General features: G+C 57.1%; 3 protein-coding genes across 11 annotated transcripts in view; 1 reads left to right on the top strand and 2 right to left on the bottom strand.

The window, feature by feature from the left end:
• The window catches only part of SS18L1 (SS18L1 subunit of BAF chromatin remodeling complex), a 29101-nt gene extending 24519 nt beyond the window's left edge, over positions 1-4582 (bottom strand). For 6 of the 7 annotated variants that reach the window (XR_015769045.1, XR_015769046.1, XR_015769047.1 and 3 more), the window contains exon 1: positions 4441-4582. Coding sequence is in view for 3 of the 7 variants with exons in the window: in XM_088026824.1 (XP_087882950.1) it covers positions 4441-4509 (69 nt within the window). In the remaining 4 variants the exon portion in view is untranslated. Of the gene's footprint in view, positions 1-3987; positions 4061-4440 lie in introns of all 7 variants that reach the window. The other variant, XM_088026825.1, reaches the window with a different exon arrangement.
• Positions 4583-4921: 339 nt separating this feature from the next.
• Positions 4922-10490, top strand: PSMA7 (proteasome 20S subunit alpha 7). Its single transcript, XM_028091152.2, has 7 exons — positions 4922-5129; positions 7081-7207; positions 7756-7880; positions 8531-8653; positions 9118-9237; positions 9836-9898; positions 10281-10490. The coding sequence occupies exons 1-7, from the start codon at positions 5034-5036 to the stop codon at positions 10371-10373; spliced, it is 747 nt and encodes a 248-aa protein (XP_027946953.1). The 5' UTR covers positions 4922-5033; the 3' UTR covers positions 10374-10490.
• Positions 10491-13252: 2762 nt separating this feature from the next.
• On the bottom strand, positions 13253-23890 carry LSM14B (LSM family member 14B). 3 transcript variants are annotated; one of them, XM_028091149.2, is made up of 10 exons: positions 23606-23888; positions 21800-21963; positions 20385-20520; positions 19497-19613; positions 17281-17448; positions 16948-17025; positions 16564-16725; positions 16000-16150; positions 13939-14124; positions 13253-13341 (listed from the first exon to the last, which is right to left on the bottom strand). In XM_028091149.2, exons 1-9 carry the CDS (start codon positions 23730-23732, stop codon positions 13953-13955), a joined length of 1275 nt encoding a protein of 424 aa, XP_027946950.1. In that variant the 5' UTR covers positions 23733-23888; the 3' UTR covers positions 13253-13341; positions 13939-13952. The 3 variants fall into 3 exon arrangements, with proteins under 3 accessions (XP_027946950.1, XP_027946951.1, XP_027946952.1); XM_028091150.2 differs by lacking the exon at positions 16948-17025 and having other exon boundaries at positions 23606-23890; XM_028091151.2 differs by lacking the exon at positions 19497-19613 and having other exon boundaries at positions 23606-23887.
• Positions 23891-25551: the final 1661 nt, after the last annotated feature.

Raw genomic sequence — 25551 nt, 5'->3', positions numbered from 1 at the left:
CGGGTATCTATCAGGTGAGGAAGAATTTGAGTCCAGGAGGCTCCCCTGACCCCTGCAGCTCCACAGGGTCCCATCCTCACCCTCAACCCAAGGGCCTGTTCCCCCACCTCCCAGCAACCTCTAGCTGAAAAGGAACAGAAACATCCATCAAAGCTGTGAGTTCTACACAGGAAACATGTTGGCCAAGTGGAACGGGACCGAGTTACAGGAGCCCTCTCTGCACCAACATCCAGCACCTTCTCCCTGGAGCTTTTGACGTGTCATGGTTCACGTGGCAGGGTGAGCAGTGAGGATGCACACAGCAGATGAGGCAGGAAGGACTGGCCTGACCCCTCTACAGGTCCTGCAGGACTTGGGGACATCAGTGCCGGGCCGCCCCAACTCCCGCACCTGTGGAGCTGGGGGTGCCAGTTCCTTGTTCACAGCCTGGGGATCCCAGGACCGCTGCCCTCTGACCCCCGAGCGTGCAGGGCAGGTGCTCAGGCCCGGACCCGCTGGCTGGGGAACAGGTTAGGGGCAGAGGGCCAGGGCCACGAGAATGCCAGTGGGGACCACCCGTTAGTGTCACGCGGCAAACCCCGGCTGCCGCCCCCTCCCTCTGTCTGGAAGCTGCAAACACAGCTACTATGAGGCAAACCAATGCATGCTGGCGGCGGCGACCACTGCACTTCCCTCAAATGCTTCCTCAGCCTCCAGGCCTGAGGGGCTCTGTGGGGCCCAGGCAGCAGGCAGGGCAAACGCTGTCTCTGGAGGAGCACGGGGCAGGGGGGCTCGTTGCCATGCTTTACAGGCAGAGAACACGGGCCTGTTCCCTTCTTGGGAATGTGCTTCCTTACGCTTCCCCCACAGGGGCTGACTCAGGGCATCATGGAGCAGCACCCTCACACAAAGCCAACCAACAGCACCCCAGGCCCTGGCTCCCGCCCGCCCCAGGGCTGTGCTCCGACCCACACCACCCCCTCCTGTCCCTGAGGATGGGAAAACAGGTCTGGTGGTTCCCTTGATCGGGGCTCTGCTCAGTGGGGAGAAGGCTTTCAGTGACAGCTGCCTAGGACAGTCAATTAGCCAAGGCGGGGCTTGGCATCCACAAGCCATTTGCAGTTGGGCAACAGGTAATGTTAAAAATGGCCAGTTTACCATCTTTACCAACTTAGCCCCCATTCTTTAAGACAAATTCCAGGTCTGAGAGAGCATATGGCAACCACACCCAACCTAGATGGCCATCCCTCACCTCTGTGCCCCCGACCCCCCAGCCCTGGAGGACAAAGGGGCCCCTGACTCAGACCCCAGGCATGGCACCTGCCCTCGCGGGTCTCACTTTCCTAGACTGGACCTGCACTGGCAGACAGCCCAGGTGCCCAAATGTCTACCAGCTCCACCCCACTCCCACAGCGCCTGTCTCCCCGCTGCACAGCGTGCTGGGGGCACTGACACGAGACGCTGTGCCCACCCTCTAGCCAAGAAAACGGATTAAGAAAAGCAACACAAGCAGTAACAATAAAACTTACATTTATTAAGCAACCACGTGTGCCAAGCAACAAGGAGGGGTCTGCATACCAGCCAAGCCCCGGTGTGCAGGGCCTCCTCCGGTGTGCCCAAGCCCAGCCACACGGCCCACAGAGATGACCACAATCCCACCCCTCCTGCGGCAGTGGGGGCACAGCTCTGGCCAGCGGGGAATCCCTGGTCCCCAACCAGGGGAGAGTGGCCAGGGCGGCTCCCAGCCTGCAGGCCACCTAGCCGGGTACAGGGACCAGTGGAGTTTGCTGGGATACACCGCCCATCTCCACCTCAGGGGCCCTGGCAAAGTCACATTCCCTGTGGTTCTCACAGAAGGGCAGTTCTGCCTACGTCTCCCATGCACCGAAACGGTGTTTGCTCACTATGAGAGAAACCACGTCGGCACACAGCCCCAGCTCCCCAAAGCAGGCTGGCTCTCCCAGCCCTTCCCGTTTTGGTCCCGTGATCTGCTCCATGCAGACCACCGGTGAGACCACCCTTAACTCCTTCAATCTTCCATACCCTTCTACGCAGGCCACGTGTGGAACCACCTGCAATTCCCTCGATCTTCTAGACCCTTCCTACCCTTGCACCTTGGTTTTCCTTCTCTAGAACACCCCTACCCCGCACGCTCTCTGTTATGGGTTACATTGTGTTTCTCAAGATATCATGTTCCGGTCTTAATCCCCAGTACCTGCGAATGTGGCCTTATTTGGAGATAATGGTCTTTGCAGATATGATCAAGTTAAGGTGAGATCAGACTGAAGAAAAGTGGGCCCTAAACACTCTGACTAGCAACCTTGAGAAAAGAGGAGAAATTTGGACACAGAGGAGACCACCACATGAAGACCAAAGCAGAGATGGGGGTGATGCGTCTACAAGCCAGGAGCACCAGGAGCTCAGAGAAAAAATATACAGCAGATCCTCCCTGAGAGCCCCAGAAAGTCACCAACCCCGCCAACACCTTAATTTTGGACATCTGGCCTCCAGGCTGTGAGAAAATAAATTTCTGCTGTTTTAAACCACCAAGTTTACTGTGACATTATGGCAGCCATAGAAAACGCACACATCTGCCTTTCCCAGACGCTTCCACTGACAAGACCACTATCGTGGATGCTCTAGTACATACTGAGCACCAACTGTGCCAGGCATTGTGCCAGGAAAAGCATGCAACAAAGCATAAGTCAGTGACTCGCAAACTTAGGAGCCCAGGCAATTTGTCAAAATGCGACACTCGTCACATTACTGTCAAAAGAGCATGAGGGAGGGAACACCTGAGTGGACCTTAAAGGCTGAGGAGACAAACTTCTGCTCAAATACACCCTAAGGACAAGTTGTATACTTCCCGCTGTCACTACCAAGCTAGCGCCCAAGGAACCCCCTGGTTTCTCTCAACCCTCTAAGCATGAGTGTAAGACATGGACCTCTGAGCACGCCCTAGACTGCCAACAAGAGCCCTGGCTACATCCACGCGCTGCCAACACACCAAGGCAAGTACAGGGACTGCTAACCCCATCAGGTCAAATCAGATGAGTGCCTGAACCGAAGACCCATTTTCAATGGTCGGCAGGTTTCCCTCTTTCTGACCTGTTGTCTGGGAGCAGTGCTCTGACACACACACTTCTGCTTGGAGACTTTGGAGAGCGATCCTAGAGGGTGAGTGCAAAGTACAAATAACTAAATGACTGTTAGACCAAAGGTAGCTTCGGGAACAGTCACTGTGCTCATCACACTGAGCTCCAAAAAGCCAAGGTGCCAGGGGACCCCCTTGGATTGCCAAAGTGTGCCTCTGAGCCGGATCGCCTGACCCTCTGCCTAGCCAAGCATTCCCGGATCAAAAGTCTTGGCTCCAGAAGACCACTGGGCTTGTCTCCCGGCAAAGCACTTAGCTTCGCTATATCTCAGTTTCCTTGTCTGTAAACCAGAGATGATGGTAACTGCCACAAAAAATTAAATGAGTTGAGATCTGCAAAGCCCTTGAGCAGTGCCGTGTGCAGAGCACACCACTTAAGAGTTCGCTAAACAGAAAACATGGTTCACTTCTCCGTCTATGTTTCTGCCTCTCTCAGGTGCTCTCTTCACGGTTTACAGCTTACTGAGGTTCATTGTTAAATACCAACCGCACCAAACGTAGTCTCCAAACAGAGAAGAGACTGAGGACAAAGTACACAAGGTCCTAGCGGGCCATTAAGGAAGGGGGGCCCGCGGTCATCAAGGTGACCCCCCTGGGAGGGGGGGAGAAGCTAGTGAGAACCAGGGCGCATCGCGACCCAAGAATCCGGAGGGCGAAGGAGAAATCAGGGCAGCTACCAAAGACGATGGGAAAATTCAAACGGGAATGGCTAACACCAATTTCCTTCTGAACTTGTCTTCTACGGAGAAACAGAGAAAATTTAAAATCTCGACTTGAAAGCGTCAGGCTCTTGTGAAAGATGCCCCCACACCCCTGTGAGAGTTATCTCGGGAGAGCCACAAGGCCAAACTTACAGGACGCGGGGAAAGGCTGTAAAGCGAATCGGTAAAGTTTCTGTTAGGTGAGGAGGCTGGCCGGGGTGTCAGGCTGAAAAACAATTTGACACGCACGTGAGGGCCGCCAAGCGTGGCCGGCAGGTCGACCCCGGGGCGCCGCGCGCTCCGGGAAGGGCTCGGGGGCCGCCGACTCGGCGGCCCCCGCACGCCCCCGCGGGGGCCTCGCAGGTCCGGGCCCCTCGGCCCGGCGGCGGGCACTCCGGGGTCCTCCCCCCGCCACCCCGAGCGCCCGGGCCCCCCGCCGCCAGCCAGGCGGGCCCCGGGCCCGGGCCCCCGGCGAGCGGGCGCGGGCGGCGGGGGGCCCGGCGGGGTCGCGGTCGTCGGCTGCGCCCCGGCTTTGTTCGCGCCCCGCGCCCACCCCGCGCCCCCCGGCCCCGCACGCCCCGGCCCCGCGCGCCCGCCCCGGCCCACCTTCTGGATGGTCTGCTGCGTGACCTCCCCTTTGCCTCGCGGCCGGGCGGACGCGAAAGCCACCGACATGGTCGCACGCGGGATCAGCCCGAGATCCTCGGGGCTTCTGCTCCGGCGGCGCTCGGCGGCCCCGGGCGCTCATTCTCCGCAGTCGCGAGGAGGGGGGGGGGGGCCGGGGGGCGGGGCAGGAGGCGCGGGGGGCGCCGCGTCGTGGGCTCGCCCGCCCCAGCGTACCCCCGCGCTGCCCCCGGGCCCGCCGCGCCGCCGATCCCGCGCGCCGCCCGCCCCCGCCGCCAAGTCCCAGGAGGCACCCCCCGGACGGCCGCCCGGCGCCCCGCATCTGGCCCCCCCGCCGCCGCGCCGTCCCCCCCGCTCCCGGCCGCCGGTGGTTCGGCCCGGCCCCGCCCCGGCGCGCGCGCACGTCCGCCCGACGCCGCCTGACGCCGCCCGACGCCGCCCGACGCCGCCCGACGCCGCCGTAGGCCCGCAGCGCAGTGCGCAGCGGCGGGGGCGGGCGGGCGCAGAAGCGTCGTGAATCGCGGGCCTAGCGGCGGTGAGTGTGCGCTTTTCCCGGGCCCCAGCGCGCCGCCGGCATGAGCTACGACCGCGCCATCACCGTCTTCTCGCCCGACGGCCACCTCTTCCAAGTGGAGTACGCGCAGGAGGCCGTGAAGAAGGGCTCGACCGCGGTGAGCGGCGGCCGGCGGGGCCTGGCGCACGGGCCCGGCGTCGCGGTGGCGGATGCGGGGCGGGGGGGAGCCTGGGGACGGCCGTGCCGACGGCCCCCTTTTGTCGCAGGGGTGCGTTCGGCTCGGGTGGCTTTGTGGGGTGGGCACAGCGGCGTTAGTGGGACCCGGGAGCCGGTGGTGGTGCTGCAGGGAACGGGAGGGGGCGCGTTTATGAGCCGCGGGTGCTGGGCCCAGGGAAGCCTGCTGGCGCTGCCCGCCGGGCGGCGGCCTCTCACCCGAGGGCGGCTGCGGTGGACGTGTGCTGGCCAGCGGTTTCAGGGTGCGTGCTGAGCTGCGGAGGAGCGGTGCTTTTCTTCCTCGGGTAGTTCAGAGTGTGTGGGAGCGGCCTAGGGGACGGCCATTTTGGTGGGTCACCCGTGCACGGCTCTGGGCCCTGCCCGTGCACCTCGGGCAGCAGAGAGGCCCGGGTGCTGGGCACCGAGCAGCAGGGCCGGCTCGTGGCGGGCTCAGTGAGTCCTTTATGTGAGCAACTTAGGGGAACCGCACCCGTGAGGTTCCCACTTAAGGACTTCCCGCGCTAGGGAAAGGACTGTCCTCAAGGTCCGGGTGGGCTTCAGGAACCAAGGGAAGCGGGTTCTGTGTATCGGCGGTGCCGCAGGGAGCCCTCCACCGTGTTGGGCGGTGTGTTGATGCATTTTCCTGTTGGCATCTGAGCACAAACTTGCCATTTTGACCACCATGTGAAATTTAAATTCGGGATGTCTTTGAGACACCTGTCGGTTTGCTTACTGGTCAAACTGTATGATGGTCTTTGTTGGTTATTTTTTTTTTTTATCACCTGTTGTTTCAGAGATTTGAGTCAGAACAGAGAGAAAGTATCCATAACTCTGAATCGTAAAGTGTTTTTGCTTACTGAATCTTTTGTGAAATTAAGGTCCAAAATCCATCTTGTGACCTATCTTAAGTTAAAGAGTACTGGAAGCTGCTTGGGACGTTCCCCCATCCCCTCGTACTCCCTCAGGCCAGCCAGGGTGGCTGGCTTTGCTTAATCCTCCCAGTGTCTCTGGGCCTGGTCTCCCCCCGCCCCCCCCCCCCCAGGGAATTTAAGACAGGAGAGCCAGCCTCAAAATCTGAAACACTGCAAACCAGTACTTCTCAACTGCACGGGGGCGGGGGGGGGGCATGATTTTGCACCCCAAGGGGCATTTGGCAGTGGGTGGAGACATTTTTCTTTGCCCTAGACTGTGAAGTGCTACTGGCTGACCTTTAGGGGTACAGGTGGGGAGGCAGTGCCACCTCAAAGAATCAGCCAGCCCCAATGCCCATAGTACCCTGGTTGGAAAATCTGCTCTCAGCTAAGTCTTGTTAGTCTTCTGAGTGTTGTCCCGTTCGTATCTGCTCCTGCCCTGATGAGGGACAGTGAACTGGCCAGTGGGGATTTTTCCACGTTTTTAAAACACCCCTCTTACATCTGCAGTGTCTGCTAATCACAGACAGCAGTTGAGTTCCCAGGAGGAGTTGTTACGGTTCTCCTGCCGCCTGATAGCAAATCAGGCCTTCCCCACAGCTGTGCACATCAGTGTGTCATCGTGTAGGAGGGAGTGGGGTGGGTTTTAGTACAATTTCACAGCTACAAAAACACTGCCTTCAGAGCATTTGACTTGAACGTCAGGGTTTCGGGCTTAAAAACCTTGTATGTGACTCTTTGATACAGTAGTTACTTATATTGTAATTGAAACTGTGTATCAGTATGTTCAAGGCAGAGGACTGGGCACCCCGGTCATGACACCTGGGCTAGCTCTGCCAGAAACGGATCAGCATCTGTGATCTGCAGGTGTGGTGTCCAGCCCCAGGGTGTTCCCAGGACCAGGTTACCATCTGCTTAGTGTTCTGTGCCTCCTGGGAGAAACTCTTGTTACTTTCTTAAGTACCGTGTTGACTTTTATTGAAGGTTGGCGTGCGGGGAAAGGACATTGTTGTTCTGGGCGTAGAGAAGAAGTCAGTGGCCAAGCTGCAGGATGAGAGAACTGTGCGCAAGATCTGTGCGTTGGATGACAACGTCTGCATGGCATTCGCAGGTGAGTCTGAGGCCGGTGCCCTATTTTTCAGAGGTCAGTAACGATCAGCCCTTTGGAGGCTATCTTGGTGGGTTTGCTCTTGGAAGATACGGAAATTGGTAAACTAAAAATTGTTTTAAAAACAGTAGATTTGGACTTGTGGAAACAAAAAAAAGGCTTCACCATGCTTTCTCGGGGTGCCCTCTGGACCAAGGCCTGTGCTGTTGCCAGCGCGTGACTGGATCGTAGTTAGAGTCTCGAGACAGGTTTGGCTTTCCATGGCCATGGCACCCTGCTGTGGGGGTGTGCAGGGTGCTCTTGCCGTTTACGTGGCTTCCTGCACTCCTCCCTGCAGGTCCACTGTAGGAGGATCCCAGTTCACCTGAGCTAAACTAGGGATTGACTTGCTTTGTCTGAGCTGCTCACACAGGCCGATCGTTGCACCCAGATGACCACAGAGCCAGGTGTCAGAGGAATGGTTCGAGTGCAACTTCTGTCTGGCCACGGGGCCCGGGCCATCCTCAGTGGGGGGTGAGGCGTGCGTCAGGGGGTGTTCTCTGCTCTTGCAGGGCTCACTGCTGACGCGAGGATAGTCATCAACAGGGCCCGGGTGGAGTGCCAGAGCCACCGGCTGACAGTGGAGGACCCAGTTACCGTGGAGTACATCACCCGCTACGTCGCCAGTCTGAAGCAGGTGGGCCCCCGCCTGGGCCTCGGCCCTGCCTACAGAGCCGTCACTGCTGTGCCGCAGAGGGCCCTGCCCCAGCAGTTCACGTTACTGTGTGTGTGTGTTTGCACGTATCACTTCAGGGGAATTAGACTGCCCTGACTTCGTGCACAGTCCTGCTCTTTATTCGTACAAGTGTAACTTTCTACAGCTTACCCACTTCGGTGGCATTATTCTCATTTAGTGGCATGGGACAGTCCTGGAGGGAGACGGTAGTTTTTGTCTTGATGTCCCATGTGACTGGCTAGCCAGCACTTGGGAGATGCTGAAAGCCACCCCCACCTTATGGTGAAACGCTAGTCATTTTAAAACCAAGTGTAGCGAGAAGTGTGTTTGTTGTCAAGAGTAGTTCCAGTGGCCTTGGTTGTGCTCTGTGACACAGTTCCGCTCACAGGTCTAGCTTTCCCCTCTTTCTGAGCGAGAACGCACAGAGGGCAGGAGGACTGAGCGCCGTGGCCTCGGCTCATTCGTCATTTGCGTTGCAGATAACCCGAGAGCATCTCCATCCTCTCAGTGAAACCACAGCTCTTCTGAACGCCGTGTGTGTTGCTTAGGGTGGGTTCCGGGGGCCTTTTCATGATGAGAAGGTAGCATTAACATGTTCCTTTTCCCACCAGCGCTATACACAGAGCAACGGGCGCAGGCCGTTTGGCATCTCTGCCCTTATTGTGGGTTTTGACTTTGACGGCACCCCCAGACTCTATCAGACTGACCCTTCAGGGACATACCATGCCTGGAAGGTGAGTCCCTGACCAGACAGAGGGTCTTCGGGTGGTCTTGCCAGTGAAGGAGGTTGCAGAGGCCAAGCTGGTGGCTCAAGGTGGCCTTGTCTTCCCAGTTCCTGTGCACATGTACACACCACCTGTCTGCTCCACGATATTTCTGCTGGTAATGGGAGCAAAGACGTCATGACGCTTGCTCTTTGAGACAAAGTCCAAGCCACAGTGAGGCGTGGGGATACGTGGCATAAAGTCAAATTGCACAGGTGTTTTCATTCATGAGAAAGAATCCCACTCTTGGTGAGGATCAGCACCAATTCCAAAAAGCCCTTTGGGAAAGGAAGCCACGGAGCAGGGCCTGGAATCTACCTGCCGCCAGGCTCCCTCTCACTGAGACCCATGGCTGGCCTCGGCAGCCATGGCCACGTTCTTGGGCTGGCTCTGGATTGTCGTGCCTTATACCACATGACACATTTTTGTTTCAGGCCAATGCCATAGGCCGGGGCGCCAAATCTGTGCGTGAATTTCTAGAGAAGAATTATACTGATGAAGCCATTGAGACGGACGACCTGACCATTAAGCTGGTTATCAAGGCCCTCCTGGAAGTGCGTTTGCATTGGAACACCTGGTGCTTGGGCTAGGCAGGACGGAGGGCACAGAAGCGGGCAGCTGGTGCACAGGCAGCAGGAGGGGAGGCGCTGAGAGTGTGGGCGGTGACGCTGGGCCCCTGAGGGCGTGCTCTGACTGGACGCTGCCCCGGTGCTCTCGCAGCTCCTTCCCGCGGCCAGAGCGATCAGGGACCAGGTCTGAGAGCACACAGGTGAGGAGAAGCAGACGCAGGACAGGAACCACCAGGGGTGGACTCTGCCACTCAGAGCCCGCCCAGCCTTGCTGAGGTTCCTGCTGCTGCTGAGGTTGGGGAATTAGAACGGAAAACGGTGCCTGGGAGTCATGAGGCCTTGGGCTGCGCCAGCACTTCAGAGGTGCTGGCAGGTAAAGCCAAAGAGGCAGAGGGGGTGTCAGAAGGCCAGGCTAGGCTCCAGCTTTTGGGGCTTAGTGGTAGGGAGGGCTGTGAGCATAGCTGCTCTGTGGAAGAAGGGGCTGGGGCTGCAGGGTGTCCCACCCTCTCCCCTTAAAGGGCAGTATTTGAGGTATTTGTCAGAGCTGTGTGGCCATGTCTGATGTTATTCTCTTCCTTCCAAGGTGGTTCAGTCTGGCGGCAAAAACATTGAACTGGCTGTCATGAGGCGAGATCAACCCCTCAAGGTAATCACCAAGTTTATTTGCTGTCTTTCACTCTGGAGCATTCCTGGTGGTTGGGGGGGGGGGGGGGCAGGGACCCTTGTCCTGCAGCTTCAGTGCTAGGAGAGAGGTTTTCCCAAGGCCCCCCACAAATGATGTGCTCTTGACACACTGAAAAGCTGTCAGCAGCCCAGCAGATATGCTTCTGCTTTTCTGTTGCCTACAGGCAGGCTCAGACTGTTGTCACCTGGATCAGGTGCACCCAGCCTGGTTTTCCTGTAGAAGCAGCTGTGAGGTGCAGTCTGGCCCGAGCCTCCCCAAAGGGGAGTTCCCTCCCCAAAGGCGGCACTGGTGCTCTGGGGCACCTTGTGTGGCTTGGGGGCTAACTGTAAACTTTCTTCGGTAGATTTTAAATCCTGAAGAAATTGAAAAATATGTTGCTGAGATCGAAAAAGAGAAAGAAGAAAACGAAAAGAAGAAACAAAAGAAAGCATCATGATGATGAAATCTTAGTGATTTTCAAATTCAGATCATGGATGATTCTCAAAACGATATGTAGGCATTTCCATTCCATTTACTGTCCACGTGTCCTGCAATAAATTTCCGTATTTGTTAACCTTTTCTTAAGAGGATCTGTGTCTCGGTGGAATTATGACAGCTCCGTAGAGCGGAGTCTTCCCCTCACCTTGCGTCTCGGGAGTGCTGTCCTTAGTGGGAGCTCTCCTTCATGTTCCTCGTCACCAGGCTCTGAGACTAGCCACTGGTGGCGGGCAGGGCGTGTCCACCTTACTGGTTTGTGAGTCCAAGCCACTCTACGAGGGCATGCAGAGTGTGATGGCTTCTGTAGACGGAGGCGCGTAGCACTTCACATGGACACAGAAAACTCCCGTTTCCCTCCTTTAGAGGTTCTAACTAGACCGACCTTGTTCCTTATAGACGCTCACGCAAGTTCCTAATTCACACAGAACATGAAGGACACAAGCACGAGCAGCACTCAATTAAGTGTTTGAATGCAAAATTCTGCAGAGCAGCTGCTGTGAACAAGTCCTGTATTTCCGGTTTGTAGTAGATCAAGTCTTAACATCGCCGTCCTCTCCTGCAAGGTTCCTGGTGCTGACGGCCCCCTGCTCACTCTTGCTCTAGCCAGTGGCTGCCCTGCTTTCGTTCAGCCTCAGTCCTGGCCCTCAGCTAGGTCTCCACAGGAGACTCTTAACCCCCTTCGCCCGCAGCTTTGCTGCTTCACGGGAGGCTCTGCTACCAGGGCTGCTGACGGAATCCCCTTCTGTCTCCCTGTGCCCCGAGGACGTGGCACAAAGGGCTCTGCTTCCCACTCAGTCTGTAGCTTCTCTTGCTGAGTTCTCACTGAATGGCGCGTACACATTCTATCTTCTAAAAAGGAATAAAAAGGCCCAGGTGGATTTTAAGTTCACCATAAAATATGTGATTATTAAAATGTCAGTTTAAAATTTTAATAGCAAAGTTAGTCATAGTGGTAATCTGACTTGACTATATTTAGATTTGCTAGCAGAAATACCTGTCTAGTGCCACTGCTGAGTCACCTACTTAGTTTAGAATCAGCGCCCCGGCTACCTGCATCTAGCACGTACGCTATAAAAGATTTTCATTTCTTCTTGGCCACGGATGTGCCTTGCCGTACCCACCCCCGCAAAGGAAGGTTGCCAAGAATTTGTTGAAATTTTGAAAGTGACAATGGGGCCCTGATGTTGCAGGCTGACTCCCCTGCTGCCTGGTCCTGCTCTGGGTAGGCACGGAGGGAGAGGCGACACGGACGGGATGGGCCTTATGTCGTCTGACACTGCTTTCAGAGTCAGCCAAACCCACGACGGCGAAATGGGCTGCTTTCATGCATGGTACTGGTGCTGGGGTCCAGGCCCGTAACAGGCCTGACGGTACCAAAGATGCACAAGCTCTGGGGAGCTTGGAGGTTGTAGGAAAGCAACAAAGGGACCACTTCTGAAGCAGGTTTATCTGTGAACTGAATTTTTTAAAACTAGTTTGTGTCCCAAGTGTCTGGAAAGCAGAGCCACTCATTCCAGGGAGGTGGCCCGCTGTGAAGTTGGGCTGACCCATGCCCTTTCTCCAGAGCAGCCAGGGCAGTCTCACTCGAACAGATGTCCCCCAGGATCCTACCAGCCTGAGGCCGGAACATGCCCCAGGACGGGCGTGTCAGACATGAGGTGACTCAGGCAGCAGAATCAACAGAACTATTTACTTTCAGAGCAGTGAAGAAAAAAAGTTTTAAAGGTTTGCATGTTTATTTATAATTACAATTTACATTACTCCAACAGAGCAGCCCATTGCTATGTTCTAATTCTTAGCCATTAAGTCCTAGAAAAATAAACCCAAGCTTTTACAGTAACTGAATCAATACAGAACTAAAACCTTTATAGCTATTTAAAGGGGTTTAGTTACCAAGGTGCTTATGTTCAACACAATGCCCTCTCCAGCAGAAGGGCGCATGCTTACACTAAAGGTCTGACCCATTTACTCATGCAACAAATTTATATTCCCCACCCACCCTCCACCCACGGTAAAACAAAAACACAACTATTTACAATTGAGAAGAAATATGTTCTTGGTCAACTGACCTTGCAAAAAAGACTGGCTCATTTCCAAGTGGATGAGACACTGAACAGTGGCCAGAGTCCAACACTGACTGGCCTGGGTCTGAGGAGGGCAGGGGCAGGGCAGGAAGGACAGGTACCCCACAGGGGGGCTTGCCCTGGGCTTTGGCCCCCAACCCCGATTCCTATGGAAGTCAGGCTCTGAGCGACAGTTCCTAGCTCATGTTCAGGACCCCTTCCTAAGCCTCCAGGATTCTCCCTCTTCCCTGCCCCGCCTCCCCCCCCACCCCCACCAGCCCTCAACCTTGACATCGCCACTGGATGTAAGGGTTGTCTGGTTTGCTTATACAACATGATCCGTGGGACACCCCACTTTCCCTGCCCTAAGGCCCACCCCCATACACACACACTCCCATGCTGGCCCTGCCTGGCTCCTGAGACCCCACCTGTGCCCACGGGGGTGTCAGGCCAGCAGCACCAGAGGCCAGCTGGGTTATAGAGAAGCTTGGCTGCCACACTGGCCAAATGAAATTTGGTTCCACTTTAAAAAAGTCAAAGCTGTCACAAAAAACAAGCCACAAGTGAGGATCAAGCTTTTGCTCTAGAAACCTTCCAAAATACCAAAACCTTAGAATTAGGCTGTGCGCAACTAAAGAGGAAAGACAGGCCAAGATACCTCAAAGAGGTTACCCACAAATACTTCCCCCAAAACAAGTGGTTCTAACTCAGACCACGTCCAAGTTCAGTTAAGTCCAAAACATAAGTAGTAGTACGGGAATTTTCCAAACTCAGTAAACAAAGTGACCCACGTCTTCCCAGGAAGTGCAGTGTTTTCCAATATCCTCAGACACAGCTTTGTTTCGGTGCGACTTCCACAGGCGCCTGCAAGAAGGGGACAGGACACCAAGTGAGTACGCTCAGCACGTTCCGCCAGGCTGCCACCCAGCATGAGCCAGGCACACACACTTCCCAGGGAGAACAGGGATGCTCAGCCCCCCTCACACTTCAATCAGGCCCAGGCTCCCCAGACTTTGCAATCACAACCAACGATGGAAATCATCTCTGTACACACGGGGGACAGGGAAGAAGCCCCAGGGCCCACCTGGCTGGGGCAGGTCAGCACCAGGCACACCTGCAACCCATTCACCGCCCAGACCCACGGGACACAAGTCACCGGGACCTTGCTGATGTAGTCTCAGAGTCCCTGCAGGCCGGGGCGGGGAGGCTGGCTTGGGCCAAGCTGTTCTTGCTGACCACACTGAGAACGCCAGGGCCTGCCCTCCCCAGGAGCCACCTGCGTGTGACTGGGAGGGTCCGGGCCCTCATCTTGGCCTGGATTCCTGGAGGCTTCCCCTCTTACTGGAAACCAGAGCCAGCCGTCTCCAGCTCCTAAGCTCTTCCTGCAGAGGCTGGTTATCAGGCCCTCCCACCCCAACGCCCTCCCACCAGAGGACCCAGAAGCTTCCTTCCCTCACTCACCTCGGGCTGCATCCTTACACCCTGCCAGTCCCAGCTCTGTGGGAGGTTGGGTTGCGGCGGGTTGTACCGTTGCCCCTGCCCCCTCGAAATCCACCCCTGAAGCTACGGCCACGAAGAAACCTTCCTGACACCCCAAAGGTCTCTGTGTTGAGCTTCCGTTCCTCAGCCCATGTAGTCCGCCTGGAACTGAAGCACAGATAGGTGCATGAGGCCAAAGGCAGCAGGACCTGCTCACCACTTTCTGAGCCAGGCCCCAGCCTCACATAGCACAGGAGGAAGGAAAACCAGGCAGGGAGTGACTGCTGCTGGAGCCAGCAGGGGGGTGACCCAGTCCCGACCCTGTAGCCAGAGAGCCAACACCGCAGGTGCTCCCAGCCACATCTCCAACCAGGTCTGTTTCTCACTGGGCTAGGCTGCTCAGCATCAACTCTCACGCCTTTATCAACAAAGGCGAGCACGTGACACGAGGCAGTGCCCATGTGGGTTCCAAGACCCGGAGCAGACCATGGACCCCTTCAGACAAGTTTTTAGGATGTGAAGAGGGGCTTGGGCTGGATGGAACAGGGTCTCCAAGAATGTGATGCTAATGCTCTGGGAGGAGTGGGGACATGCACGCTGCCCCAGCACCCTTCATACTGAGGATGCTGCCAACACCCACCTCTGTAGCGCAGGGGAGAACCCCCAAGTCTGTTCACAGGCAGCTCACAGGCCACACACCCAGCACTGAGCTTCTGTTCTACGGCCCCCACAGGCCTCACTTAAAAGAACCAGCAGCTGCACCCTTCAGCTGCCCAGGCCAACAACCCAGAGAGTTGTGCCGGTTCTCCCCACATCCAGTCAGCAAACCCTGTCTGCTCCCCCTTCAAAGTGCATTCACAAGCCAAGCTCTCTCCTCTACCCACCACTTTCCACCCTATTCCCAAACACCCAGACTACTGCGAAAGCCTCCAGATGGGCCACCCAGCCTCACGCTTGCCCACCTTCAGCATGTTCAACAGAAACAGCTGAGGTGTCAGATGGCATAGTTCCTTGGCTCCGACCCTGACAGCTGCCCATGGCTCTCAGCACATGAGCTGGTCGTCACTGTGACCTACTACTAAGCCCCACACGCACACATCCCCCTTCATCCCAGGCCGACTCTCCTGGACTCTGCTCCAGCCCGTGGCAGATGCATACTGCCTGCCTTGCCCCCCAGCAGCCTGTCTGCAGAAGCTTCCTTCATTCCCCTACACGCTGACTCCCAAACACCACATGGTGTGAGACCTACACACTCAATTTACCTTTACGCTCCCACTGCCCGGCCTCCCCCGGTCCCGTTCCCGGAAGCACTTCCATCCTGGATGTGCACGTTTTTATCGTTTTCTTCCCCTGCCAGAATAGAGACGTGGGCAAGCAGGAACTCCCAGCTTGCTCCGTGCTGTGCCCTTGACACCCAGCAATGTCTGGCACTCCTAGTGCGGAACGAATGCGTCTGGATTTCCAAGCTGTGCCCACTCTACAGACTCCACTTATCGTCCAGCTTGTTCACACGGCAGCACGTGAGCACCAGCTGCGAGGCACTAAAAATGCACGACAGGGTCCCCAGCTGCCAGGAGTCAGATGAAAGAACACCCCAAACTGAACACGGGCCAGCTGCTGCGAGTAGCAAGGGCCTCAGGCCCCCAGAGTCCACGGGGACCCAGGAGCGGGCCAGGACGAGGTGCTGTGGAACTGAACGATGCAGCTGCTCAGCTTCGGAGGGTAGTGCCCAGCCCAGCCTTAATGGACAAAGGGGCCACAAAGCCAAGACGGAAGTCAGGGCTGGACCTTGGTCAGACCCCTCAGGTGCCTGTGACTGCTGGGGGTTTCCACATTGCCACCTGCTGGCGCCACTAGGCCCGATGTACCCACGTGGCAAAAACGTGAGTAGGATCCTAGATTGAGCCTGAACTTAGGGCTCAGGCTGGTCTTCAAAGAGAGCATGCCCTGGTCTCAGGAGGTCCGAGGCAGAATGAGGGTCTGGGCCTGCCAGCTCATCCAGGCCTCAGGAGCCCCGAGCCCAGTGCCCTCCCAGCCCCTGACCTGGTCTTGAGCTCAGAGGAGATGTTGTCAAAGAAGGACTTGGACTTGTCGTAGTAGCAGTTGGGCCCCAGGTGGTCTTCCTCCGCAGGAGCCTCATCACTCTGGGTCACCACTGCTGGGTCCTTCTCGTCCCCCTTCTCAGCTCTGTCGTCTGTGTGGAGAACAACACACTGGGATATGCCAAGAAGCAAACCAAGCACCGCTTCTACCAGAGTGGGCCCTCTTGGCAGCTGTCCTCCAGGCTCAGAAGTGCTGCGGGGGGGGGGGGGGGGGGTCTTCAGTGTTAGTGGAACCCCCTCCTTGAATCCTAACCAGTCCTGTCCACCCTGGGGCCACGTGGTCTGCTCCTCCTCTGCCACCCAGCATGAGCCAGGCACACAAACTCCCGAGCAGTTTGCACAGGGCCCCAAGGCTCCTCCTCATTCAGGAACTCCTTAGGGGGCGCTGCTTCCACACCGGCCACTGGCCCAACTGCCCACCCCCTCCCCCCCGCCCGTCCTTCCTTGACCTGCTTCTACAGATACTCCTTGGCAGAGAGGGCAATTTCCGAATAACGACAAACACCTTTAAAATTCAGTTTCTTCTTAAACTCTTTGTCCAGCTCCTCTCTGTTGAACTGGGCATTGGCGCTCTCAAAATCAAAGTCGCCTTCAAACTTGATTGTGTTTTCTTTGACATTAGTCGGGCGGTTTTGCCCTCTGGAGCGATTCCTTGTTCGTCTGTTCCCTGTAAGAAAGGAAAGCCATGGCTGGTAAGCCACCAACCTGACATTACTCAGTGAGATGGAGGATGACAAGGAGGAAACAGAGCACACAGAAACAGACACTGAGCCCCAGTACTCCCTAAAACCGTCACCCACAGAGACAAGGCGGGGAGGGGCAAGCAGAGCACATCTGGACAGTTCGAGGCTCCCCAGAACTCAAGAACTCAAGTGGCAACAGCTGTTACCTGATCTCCTCCTCTGAGGTCTTCTGTTCTCGTCATTCACCTGCCCTTGACTTTGCACAGCTGCCGGCTGAACTACATCTAAGGCGCAAAAGGTAAGAGTAAGGCAAGCGCCTAGGGAAGCAGAGCCCAGCAGTGAAGCAGGGGGGGCGCCCCCGCGGGGGACATGCAGCAAGGGGGGCCCTGCCAAGCACATGGTGTTTAGGGTGGGGGCAGGGATCAGTGCTTTTTAATGGAAAAAAAAAAAAAAAAAGAGAAAAAGAAAAAGAACCCCAGGAAGCAGCATGCCGCCCTGAGAACATGAAGCAAACTCCAGAGAACGAAGTGTTCTAGTACCGCTGCTGGTCTTGCTGCTTGGCGGGGCGGGGCGCCCGTTGAGCTGCATCCCCGCTGGGCCCTTGCCAGGTAACAGCTTTTTGGCGTTCAGGTTATCAACAGAACCAGTCTGGACAGCCTGCTCCACCATGGGGCTCTTGCCGACTGGGACGGATGGAAAACCAGCTCCTGAGATGGGAGGGGAAGGAGGGCTTAAAACCAGAGAGGAGAGAACCTCATGCCCCTCCAGCCATTCCTTCTGGGTGTCATGCCAGGCAGTTGAAGGTTACCGCCTCAAGACTCTCCCAATCCCCACCAAACCTCCCAGACCACCCCCACTTGTCTAGCCAGGTGGTAACAAGGCCAGTTCATCCGGGAGCCCTGAGCCCCAGGATCCCCAAGCTAGGGAACACCGAGGAGAGAAAAACACTCTGCCAAAAATGAACACCTCCCAGGTGGTTCAGAAACAGCTTTCCAGAGTGGGGAGGGGGACACAGAAAATAAACGAACAAACAAACAAAGCTTTCCAAAAACCACAGAAGCTCTAACCCCAAGGGGGCTCCATGGGTTCCAAGATGCTGGCAAATTCACGGTCTGAGAATTTATTTCGTTCCAGTCCACGCTGGACAAGAACCATCCCAGTCCAGGATCTTGTAGTAAATACAGTGATCACTCTTTAAATTCTAGAACACTGTTGTGTCTGCTTGAGGAATGACATCGAAAAGGGTGCTGTAATAAAAGCCGACTACAGAAAAGTAACACATCCGGAAGAAACGAAGGCTCCCAGGCTGGCCCTGGAGGCGGGCCGCGTGAAGTCTGTTCCTACAACACTGCAGCCCCCAGCCCTGAGCACAGCAGCTGCGAGCTCAGAAGCCAAGCCTTGGAGGAGGTCTCAGCTCCCAAGGTGTCCTCTGAGGCAGGGAAAGGGAGGGGACATGCCACCCACACTGGCCCATCTCCTCTCCTCCCCTCCCTGCACAGTCTAAGTGGCGGGGGGGGGGGCGGGGGGGGCGGTGCTGGGTGGAGGTCCAGAGCTTTGACACAGAAAAACTGAGCCCTAACCGCAGACGTAACTATGAGAGGCAGCCCGTCACATGTCAAGACTGGCTCTTTCACCTTTCTTACTGTCCATGTGGCACAGACACTAAGGCAATGACTGTGAAAAATCCCTTATGACCAGCACAGAAGCTACTCCTGGCCTTGCATCCTGGCACCCGCAGGCGCACTCAACAGGCATCATGCTAGAGCACCCTCCCCGGCCTGCCACCGTGCCCAGCAGGGCCTTCCCAGAGACGCAGCCAGATTGCTCCTGTCACACTCTAACTTGAGGGGGCAAGACTCTCAGGCTCCTTTGCTTCTGATAAAAACCAAACCAGTTAAACCATCTTGCCTTAGTAGCAATTCCATGCAAACGATCCAAAGAAAGATGACCTGTTTAATATAAGTTTTAACTGGGAAAACACATTACTGCTTCTACAACTTGGACACACCGGCATCCACGCAGGAGCAGAAAGCGACACGTGCAAAATAACAGACTGACAGTAGTTGTGTGCCACAGTGGAAGCTCCAGGTGCGATCTTGGACCCAGCCTCTGCAGTGGTGAGGGCAGAGCTCCTGTGCTCTCAGTCAGGCACATGAATCTCACCTCTCCAATGAGAACATCAGGAAAGGTCAAGAAGCCCCAAGAGGTGCCACAGCACAGCTGAGACAGGTGGTACACACCAGCATTAACAAGCTGTCATTAGGCCCACACCACCCACCTGGTCAACAGCTCGAGCCAGTCTCCCAATTTTAAAGGGGCTTCACATTATAAAGACACCTGAGGCCCCTGGGATGACTGACAAATGTGGCACAGAGATCCCAGAACAACACATGAATTTCTTAGAGACGCTCTCCTGCAGTCTCACCCAGCAATCTAGAACACATCTGGGACCAGCAGAAACCCCAGGGAAAGGCTCTCTGTACAGAGGAAAAGTTCCCATGTTTGGTAGTCTCAGTATTGGTCAAAACTGACCCTGGGCCCAGGGAGAGTGAACAAGTGCTTGGTCAATTCTTTCCAATCCCTTCTTTAAAACTCTGGGAGTTCATTAATAAATCATGACTATGTATTGAATCGAATGGGAACAGCTTAATTGACCCGCGGGCTTGGCTACAGCTACTGTCACTCTGGGCTACTGGTTTACCCCCTTGTTCTCAGGATGGCAAGACAGCATGCAGCTCTCCCAAACTGCGGTTACCCTTGGAAGTGAGCTGATGTGGCTCTGAGGACATGTCAAGCTCTGAGGCGGGCTGTGGAGATGGAGAGGAACTAGGGCTGGAAGCTGCGGCCGAGGCTGGAGGGCTCACCAGCTTCTCTAAAAGAAGACAGAGGAGAGAAGAGCAAAAGAGAAAGTACACAAATAAGTAACGAGACACTCGTCCTGTGTCTAGCAAGCTTGGAAGGAGCCAAGCAGTCCCTCGTAGGACAGTGGCTCACACAAACCTACTCTAGAAACACAGTGAGCCAGGCTGACAAGGGCACCCACACTAGGAGCAGCAATCAAGACAAGTTGATTAAAAAGTGACCTAAGAACCGGTCTACAGGGCCTGCTCACAGCCCTACGCTTGAATAGGAGCCTGCCAACTCCAGGGTTTGAACACATTGCAAAGCTGCTTCCAGGGCCAGGTAGACTCTCACTCTACACGTGCGGAAGAGAACCTCATTCCAGAGTTAGTTCACCTTTGGGGAAATAACTTTTGAGCAAAGCAATGACAAACGATTACAATAGATAAGATGTTGATTCAACTTTCGTATTTACAGGTTTACAGACGCGCCAATAGTTAGAACTCATCTGTAATCGCACATAACACTTGTTTCTTATTGAAAGCAAATGTATCATGACTTACACCCAGACCGACATTGCAAATAAATTTTGATTTGATTCATCTGTTCCAAAATTCAGACTCTTTCACTCTCAATTAATTACTAAGCATTCTAACTAGTTGAAATTGCACTGAGTAATGCACTAAGCATGTGATACAAACTGAATATCACAAGAACAGTGTCCCCACTATCAGGGTCTGTGGCCCCGCTTCCTGGAGGTCACAGTACCAGCAGTTTACCAGATAGAAACCAGGTTACTCACCTAGGCCCAAGGAAGCGGCATACTGCTGGCTAAGCAGAGAGCTGGCAGCCAGCTGGCTGTAGGGTGGCATCCCTCTGAAGGGGCTGTAAGGCACGTGTGGCTGGAAGGAGGAGGCCGAGCCCGAGCCCAAGGAAGACTGAGCAACGAGACACACAAATGAGAGCAGCACAAGGCCCTCCCATTACCCGCCTGGAAAGCACTGCTCAGACAGAGAAAGGCAGCCTGATTTGTCAGCTTGTATTCCTGGAGGCTGGGGGGTGCAGGTTACGTTTCCAGGATGATCTAAGGAAGCTCAAAGCTGCCTTTCCCACATTCCATACCCAGCACTGCTTGTCCAGGTACCCGAACCTCAATTTCCCCTAACTCAAGCCCTGTAATGACGCCTCACTGTCATCAAGCAGTTAAGCCTCTGTGTGGGTGTGCCATCCTCGATTTGGCCCTGTTCCAACACACGGGAGCACAGCCGTGAGGTTCCCAGACAAGCACCCTTTCTCTGGTCCCCACACCTTCAGGGACACTGCTGCCTATTGCTTCCAAAAGGCCCCTTTGTCCCTCGAGGCCTGGCTCAGGTACTTGCCTCTTCCGAAGTCCCTGAGAACTCTCGCTGCAAACCTCTCCTAAGTCTGGCCTGGGACTCCTCCACACGTCCCAGAATCCCCCACACATGCTCCTATCTTCCAGGGAGCACCTCCCATAGTATGAACCTCCGAGGAGCCAGGGAATCTTTAAGTTTTAAATCAAGAGAATATTAACTGAGGCTCCCTGGTAATCCTAGGCAAATTATGCCTTAATGGGAGCACCTGGGTGGCTCACTCAGTTAAGCAACTGCCTTCGGCTCAGGTCATGATCTCTGGGTCCTGGGATCTGTCCCGCATCTGGCTCCCTGTTCACTGGGGTGTCTTCTTCTCCCTCTCCCCATTGCCCACCCTCCTCCCTCGGGCCAAATAATAAGATCTTTAAAAAATAATAATTTTTTAAATAAATAAGATCTTTAAAAAATAAACAAAAATTTTAAAAAAGTTATGCCTTAACACAGCAAGCAGGTGTATGGTCTAAGAATTGCAAATTCACTGTCCCACAACACTGGAATTTAAAATCTAGACAGTGTCAAGAGAGCAAGTCCTGCTGTCCCAACCCAAATGTGAAAACAAACAGAATTCCCCAAACACCCCGGACAAGACTAGACCACCACCCCCTTCTCACACAGAGAGTCTCACTCCACAGCACACACTACCGCATGCTGAGATTAAGACATTTCGTAGGAACACCACGGCCTAGACAGAAATTAAACTACTTTTCACTAAAAGGCTATTCCTCGAGTTGAGCGCTCCCGCCAAACAGATGACACCAAGTTCCATTTGGAAACCAGAGCCTCTCAGAAACCGTGCCACAGCAAAGCAGGGCAACACACTTACTTGAACAATAGCAGGATCCTGAGGGAGTGTGTGCTGAGCTTTCGGAGGTTCACACACAGTAATATCTTTGATATCGCTTCCCCGGAAAATGATGTACTCATAGATTTCCTCTCTTGGGGGGGCCGGCCTATCTGTGGGACGGTCTTCAGTACCAAAAGACCTCACTTTGGAGTTGAAAGAAAGAACCGTTAGGTTATTGTCCTCGGCCAAGGGCGTTCCATCCACCCTCTCCACTGCTGCTCTCAAGCCTTCCACGACCGGCCCTGCCCCGCACACCATCCACAGCAGAGCACTCGTTCACCTTCCGACAACTACCCTACACCCCCCAATTTCCAATGGCCAACACCTACAAGACCCCAGTTGGCAATGCTCCAAAAGGTTCTAGGTCACAAAGACAGGTTAACGACGTCCGAGCCTGACGATCCCGTGAAATGTAACATTCTCGAGTGTGAACACGGGAAGCCCAGTGTCCCCAGCAAACCAGGTCGGCTTTGCAGAGCACCCCTGTTCGCACCTGACTTCAAAGATTAAGCAGCCCGACAGCTGCTTTTTGCCTGAAGCCTCACCCCACGTCGTCACCCCTGGGAGTTTGTTTTGCTAGGAGAGAAGCCTGGAGCTTGTTACCCTCACCCTCCCACAACCTGCCTGGGGAGGAGCTATTACAGAAACACGGGCAGGAGCGGGCCCAGAACCTGGACCCACAGCACCAGCTTGTGTGTGCCCGAAGGCCTTCTCGGGGTTGTGGACCCTTACCAGCAGAGATTAAAGTCTCGCCAAGTCTGTCCCTCTTCGGTCTCTGGGGCAGAGCTGGGCTTGAAGCAGCCTCTACCTAACATGAGCACAACTGCTGCCAAGGACAGAGACTCTGGACCTCAGTTTCTCCAATGGGGATCTCATGTCACACACACTCGAGTGCCGAGAGTACACGTCAGCACAAACCCTTGTCTGTAACCCCGAATCCGCCCCTGGAGCAGTGCAAACGGTCTGCCCCAGAACTTGGGAGCGCTACGCTTTAGGAGATACTCCCAGAGTTTGGAAGGACGGCGTCCTGAAGGCCTAGAGCTCGCTCCGACAAAACAAGCGTGGAAGCTGAGCCCCGATCCGTAAAGGCCTAGCAAGACCCGTCGAACAGACAGGCTTCCTGCAGACCTGGCTGTGTTCACCACCTCTCTCTAAGAGGCAAGGGAACGGCACTCGCCATCTTCCCTGGAGCATGGAGACAAAGAAACTTTGGAGCCACCTCCTGCCTCAAGAAGCGGGGAAAAGATTCTGGACTCCTCTAGAGCCACAGTACACCTTTCCGCTCCTAAGTCTCCCGGAGGCGTCGGCGCGGCCGCAACGTCTGCACCAGGGCAAGAGAGCGTTCTAAGCGGCGGCACCCAGCCGCCGACCGCTGCCCCCATCCCGGCAGGAGGTTCCATTAGGACGTGGTATTTGCTCAGGCTCAAGGCCCCAGCTGCTTAATAGGTTCCAGAAGGGCTCGCAGGAGTGGTGTTCTGGGGAGGCCCCGGGGAGCCTCGGGCCCCCCGCCCCGCCCCCCCCCCGCAGGCGCCCCGCTCTCCGCGCGCGCCCGGCGCCACCGGCCCCCCACCTGCAGAGGTGGGCTGCGCGGGGGAGGGGGCGGCGCGGCGGGAGCGGGACCCGCCCCCACCTCCCCTCCCCTCCCTCAGGCTGGGCGCGCCGGCCGCGCACAATGAGCCGCTGCCGGGGCCGGGCCCCGCGGGGGGCGCCGCGAGGGGCGGGGGGCGGCCGCGGGCTGTTGGCGGGCGGGGGCCGGGGCGGTTGGGGCGGCCGCGGGGCCGCTACCTTTGGCGAGCGCCACGGTGGAGTTGTCCGTGTCGATGGTGTAGAGGATGCCCTCGTAGCGGATCTGCGCCTTGGAGATGAGGCTGATCTTGCTGCCCAGGTACGGGGTGCCCGAGGAGCCGCTCATGGCGGCGGCCGCCCGGCTGGGCCCGGCCCGCTCGCCTCCGCGCGGTCGCCTCGCCGCCGCCGCCGCCGCCCGCTCCTCCGCCTCGGCGCCTCCTCACCGCCGCCCGACGGGCCTGCGCTGGGACCAGCGAGCGAGCGACGGCGCGCGGCCAGGGGCTCTGAGGGGAGCGAGGGGGAGGAGGGGCCGCAGCAGCCACATCCGGGGCCTCGCGCCGCCCCGCCCCGCCCCCGCACGCTCGGCACCCATTGGCTCGCCGCCCCGGCCTCCCTTTAAATATGGCCGCGCCGCTGGCCTAGGGGCGGGCCCCGCGCTCTACGCCTGCGCAACCAGCGCCGCGGGCCCGGGCGGGCTTTCCCTGGCTCTCCGCCCCCTCCTCAGCCAACTCCCGGCGGGCCCCGCGCGGGGTGGGAGCACGAGACCCGGCAGGCAGGCTCCGGGGTCGAGGGGGGTGAGGGGGGAAAGGGGTGGGAATCGGGAGGGGCGGATCGCGCGTGCGCGTGCCGGCTGGGCGGGGCCGGTGAGCAAAGGGGCGGGATTGGGGGGCGGAGCGCGTTGGCCTTGCCCTGGTCGCTGTGCAGCGGGCCTGCGAGCCGTGTACCCCCAGCTAGGCGCTCGCTCTGTGGAAGAGACCAGGACAGCTTCCCCTGCTCTGGGCTGGAAGGCCGCCCGGCTGGGATGCGCCCCGCCCCTTCTCCAGCACCCGCGGGCCGGAGTCCCTGCCCCGGGGAGGAAGGCGAGGGCCGGGGTCCCTAACCGCGACGTGGAGGCGGGGTTCGAGGTCCCCGTCCCGCGAGGTTCAGGCGGGGAGCCGGGAGTCCCTATCCCGCTGACTGAAGGCGAGGTGCTGAGGCCGGGGTCCCTAACGCAGCGTGGAGGCGGGGGGGCCGGGAGTCCCTGCCCCGCCGAGCGAAGGCGGGGTTTGGGGGTCCCTGTCCGCGACGTGGAGGCGGTGTTCGGGGTCCGTGTCCCAGGAGGTGATTGCGGGGTTCAGGGTCCCTGTCCCGCGAGGTGCAGGCGGGGGGCCGGGAGTTCCCATCCCGCTGGGTAAAGATGAGGTGCTGGGGCCGGGGTCCCTAACCGCGGCATGGAGGCGCCGGGGGGGGGGGCCGGGAGTCCCTGTCCCGCCGAGCGAAGGCGGGGTTCGGGTTCCCTGTCCTGGAGGTAGGGGCGGAGGGCCAGGAGTCCCTACCCCGCTGAGAGAAGAGGGGGTGCTGGCGCTGGGGTCCCTAGCGGCGGCGTGGAGGCGGGGTTCGGGGTCCCTGCCCGCGACGTGGAGGCGGGGGACCGAGAATCCCTGACCCCGGAGGCGAAGGCGGGCGCCGGGGTCCCTAACCGCGACGTGGAGGTGGGGCCTGCCCTCTGGGCGCAGGGCGCAGTGGCGGCTGCGGGTTACGAGCGCTTCCGGCGCGTCAGCCGCTAAATATAAAGTGCTGAGCGCATCTTCTCCTTTAATCCCTCCCCTCCCCCAAACCTGCGGTAGCTTCACGTCCCTTAAAATAAATCCCAGCCCGCCACCAGCGCCTCAAAGCCCCGCCTGGCCTGGCCCGCCCGGCTCCAGCCGGGAGGCGTCCTGGGCGTCCGGGGTGTGAGGCCGAGAGGGGCCTCCCCGACTGCCCCGGCGCGGCACTTAGCTCCGTCAGCGACTGCGAGCGTGCACGTGTGCGCTTGCTTTTTGTCTCTCTCTCCCTCTTGACCCGGCCCATCAGATCCGGTACGGAAGAAACTTGGTGGATGGTGACCAGCATTTTATAAAAACGAAACAGGATAAAATGGAAAATACCAGAGCATCCCTCATAGTGAGAGTATTGCTTTGTGTTTA

Source organism: Eumetopias jubatus, unplaced genomic scaffold (assembly GCF_037043125.1).
Source record: "Eumetopias jubatus isolate StellerSeaLion01/CBP00866 unplaced genomic scaffold, mEumJub1_p1.0 scaffold_9, whole genome shotgun sequence".
NCBI classification, from domain to species: domain Eukaryota; kingdom Metazoa; phylum Chordata; class Mammalia; order Carnivora; family Otariidae; genus Eumetopias; species Eumetopias jubatus.
This window is presented reverse-complemented; position numbering and strand designations above follow the sequence as displayed.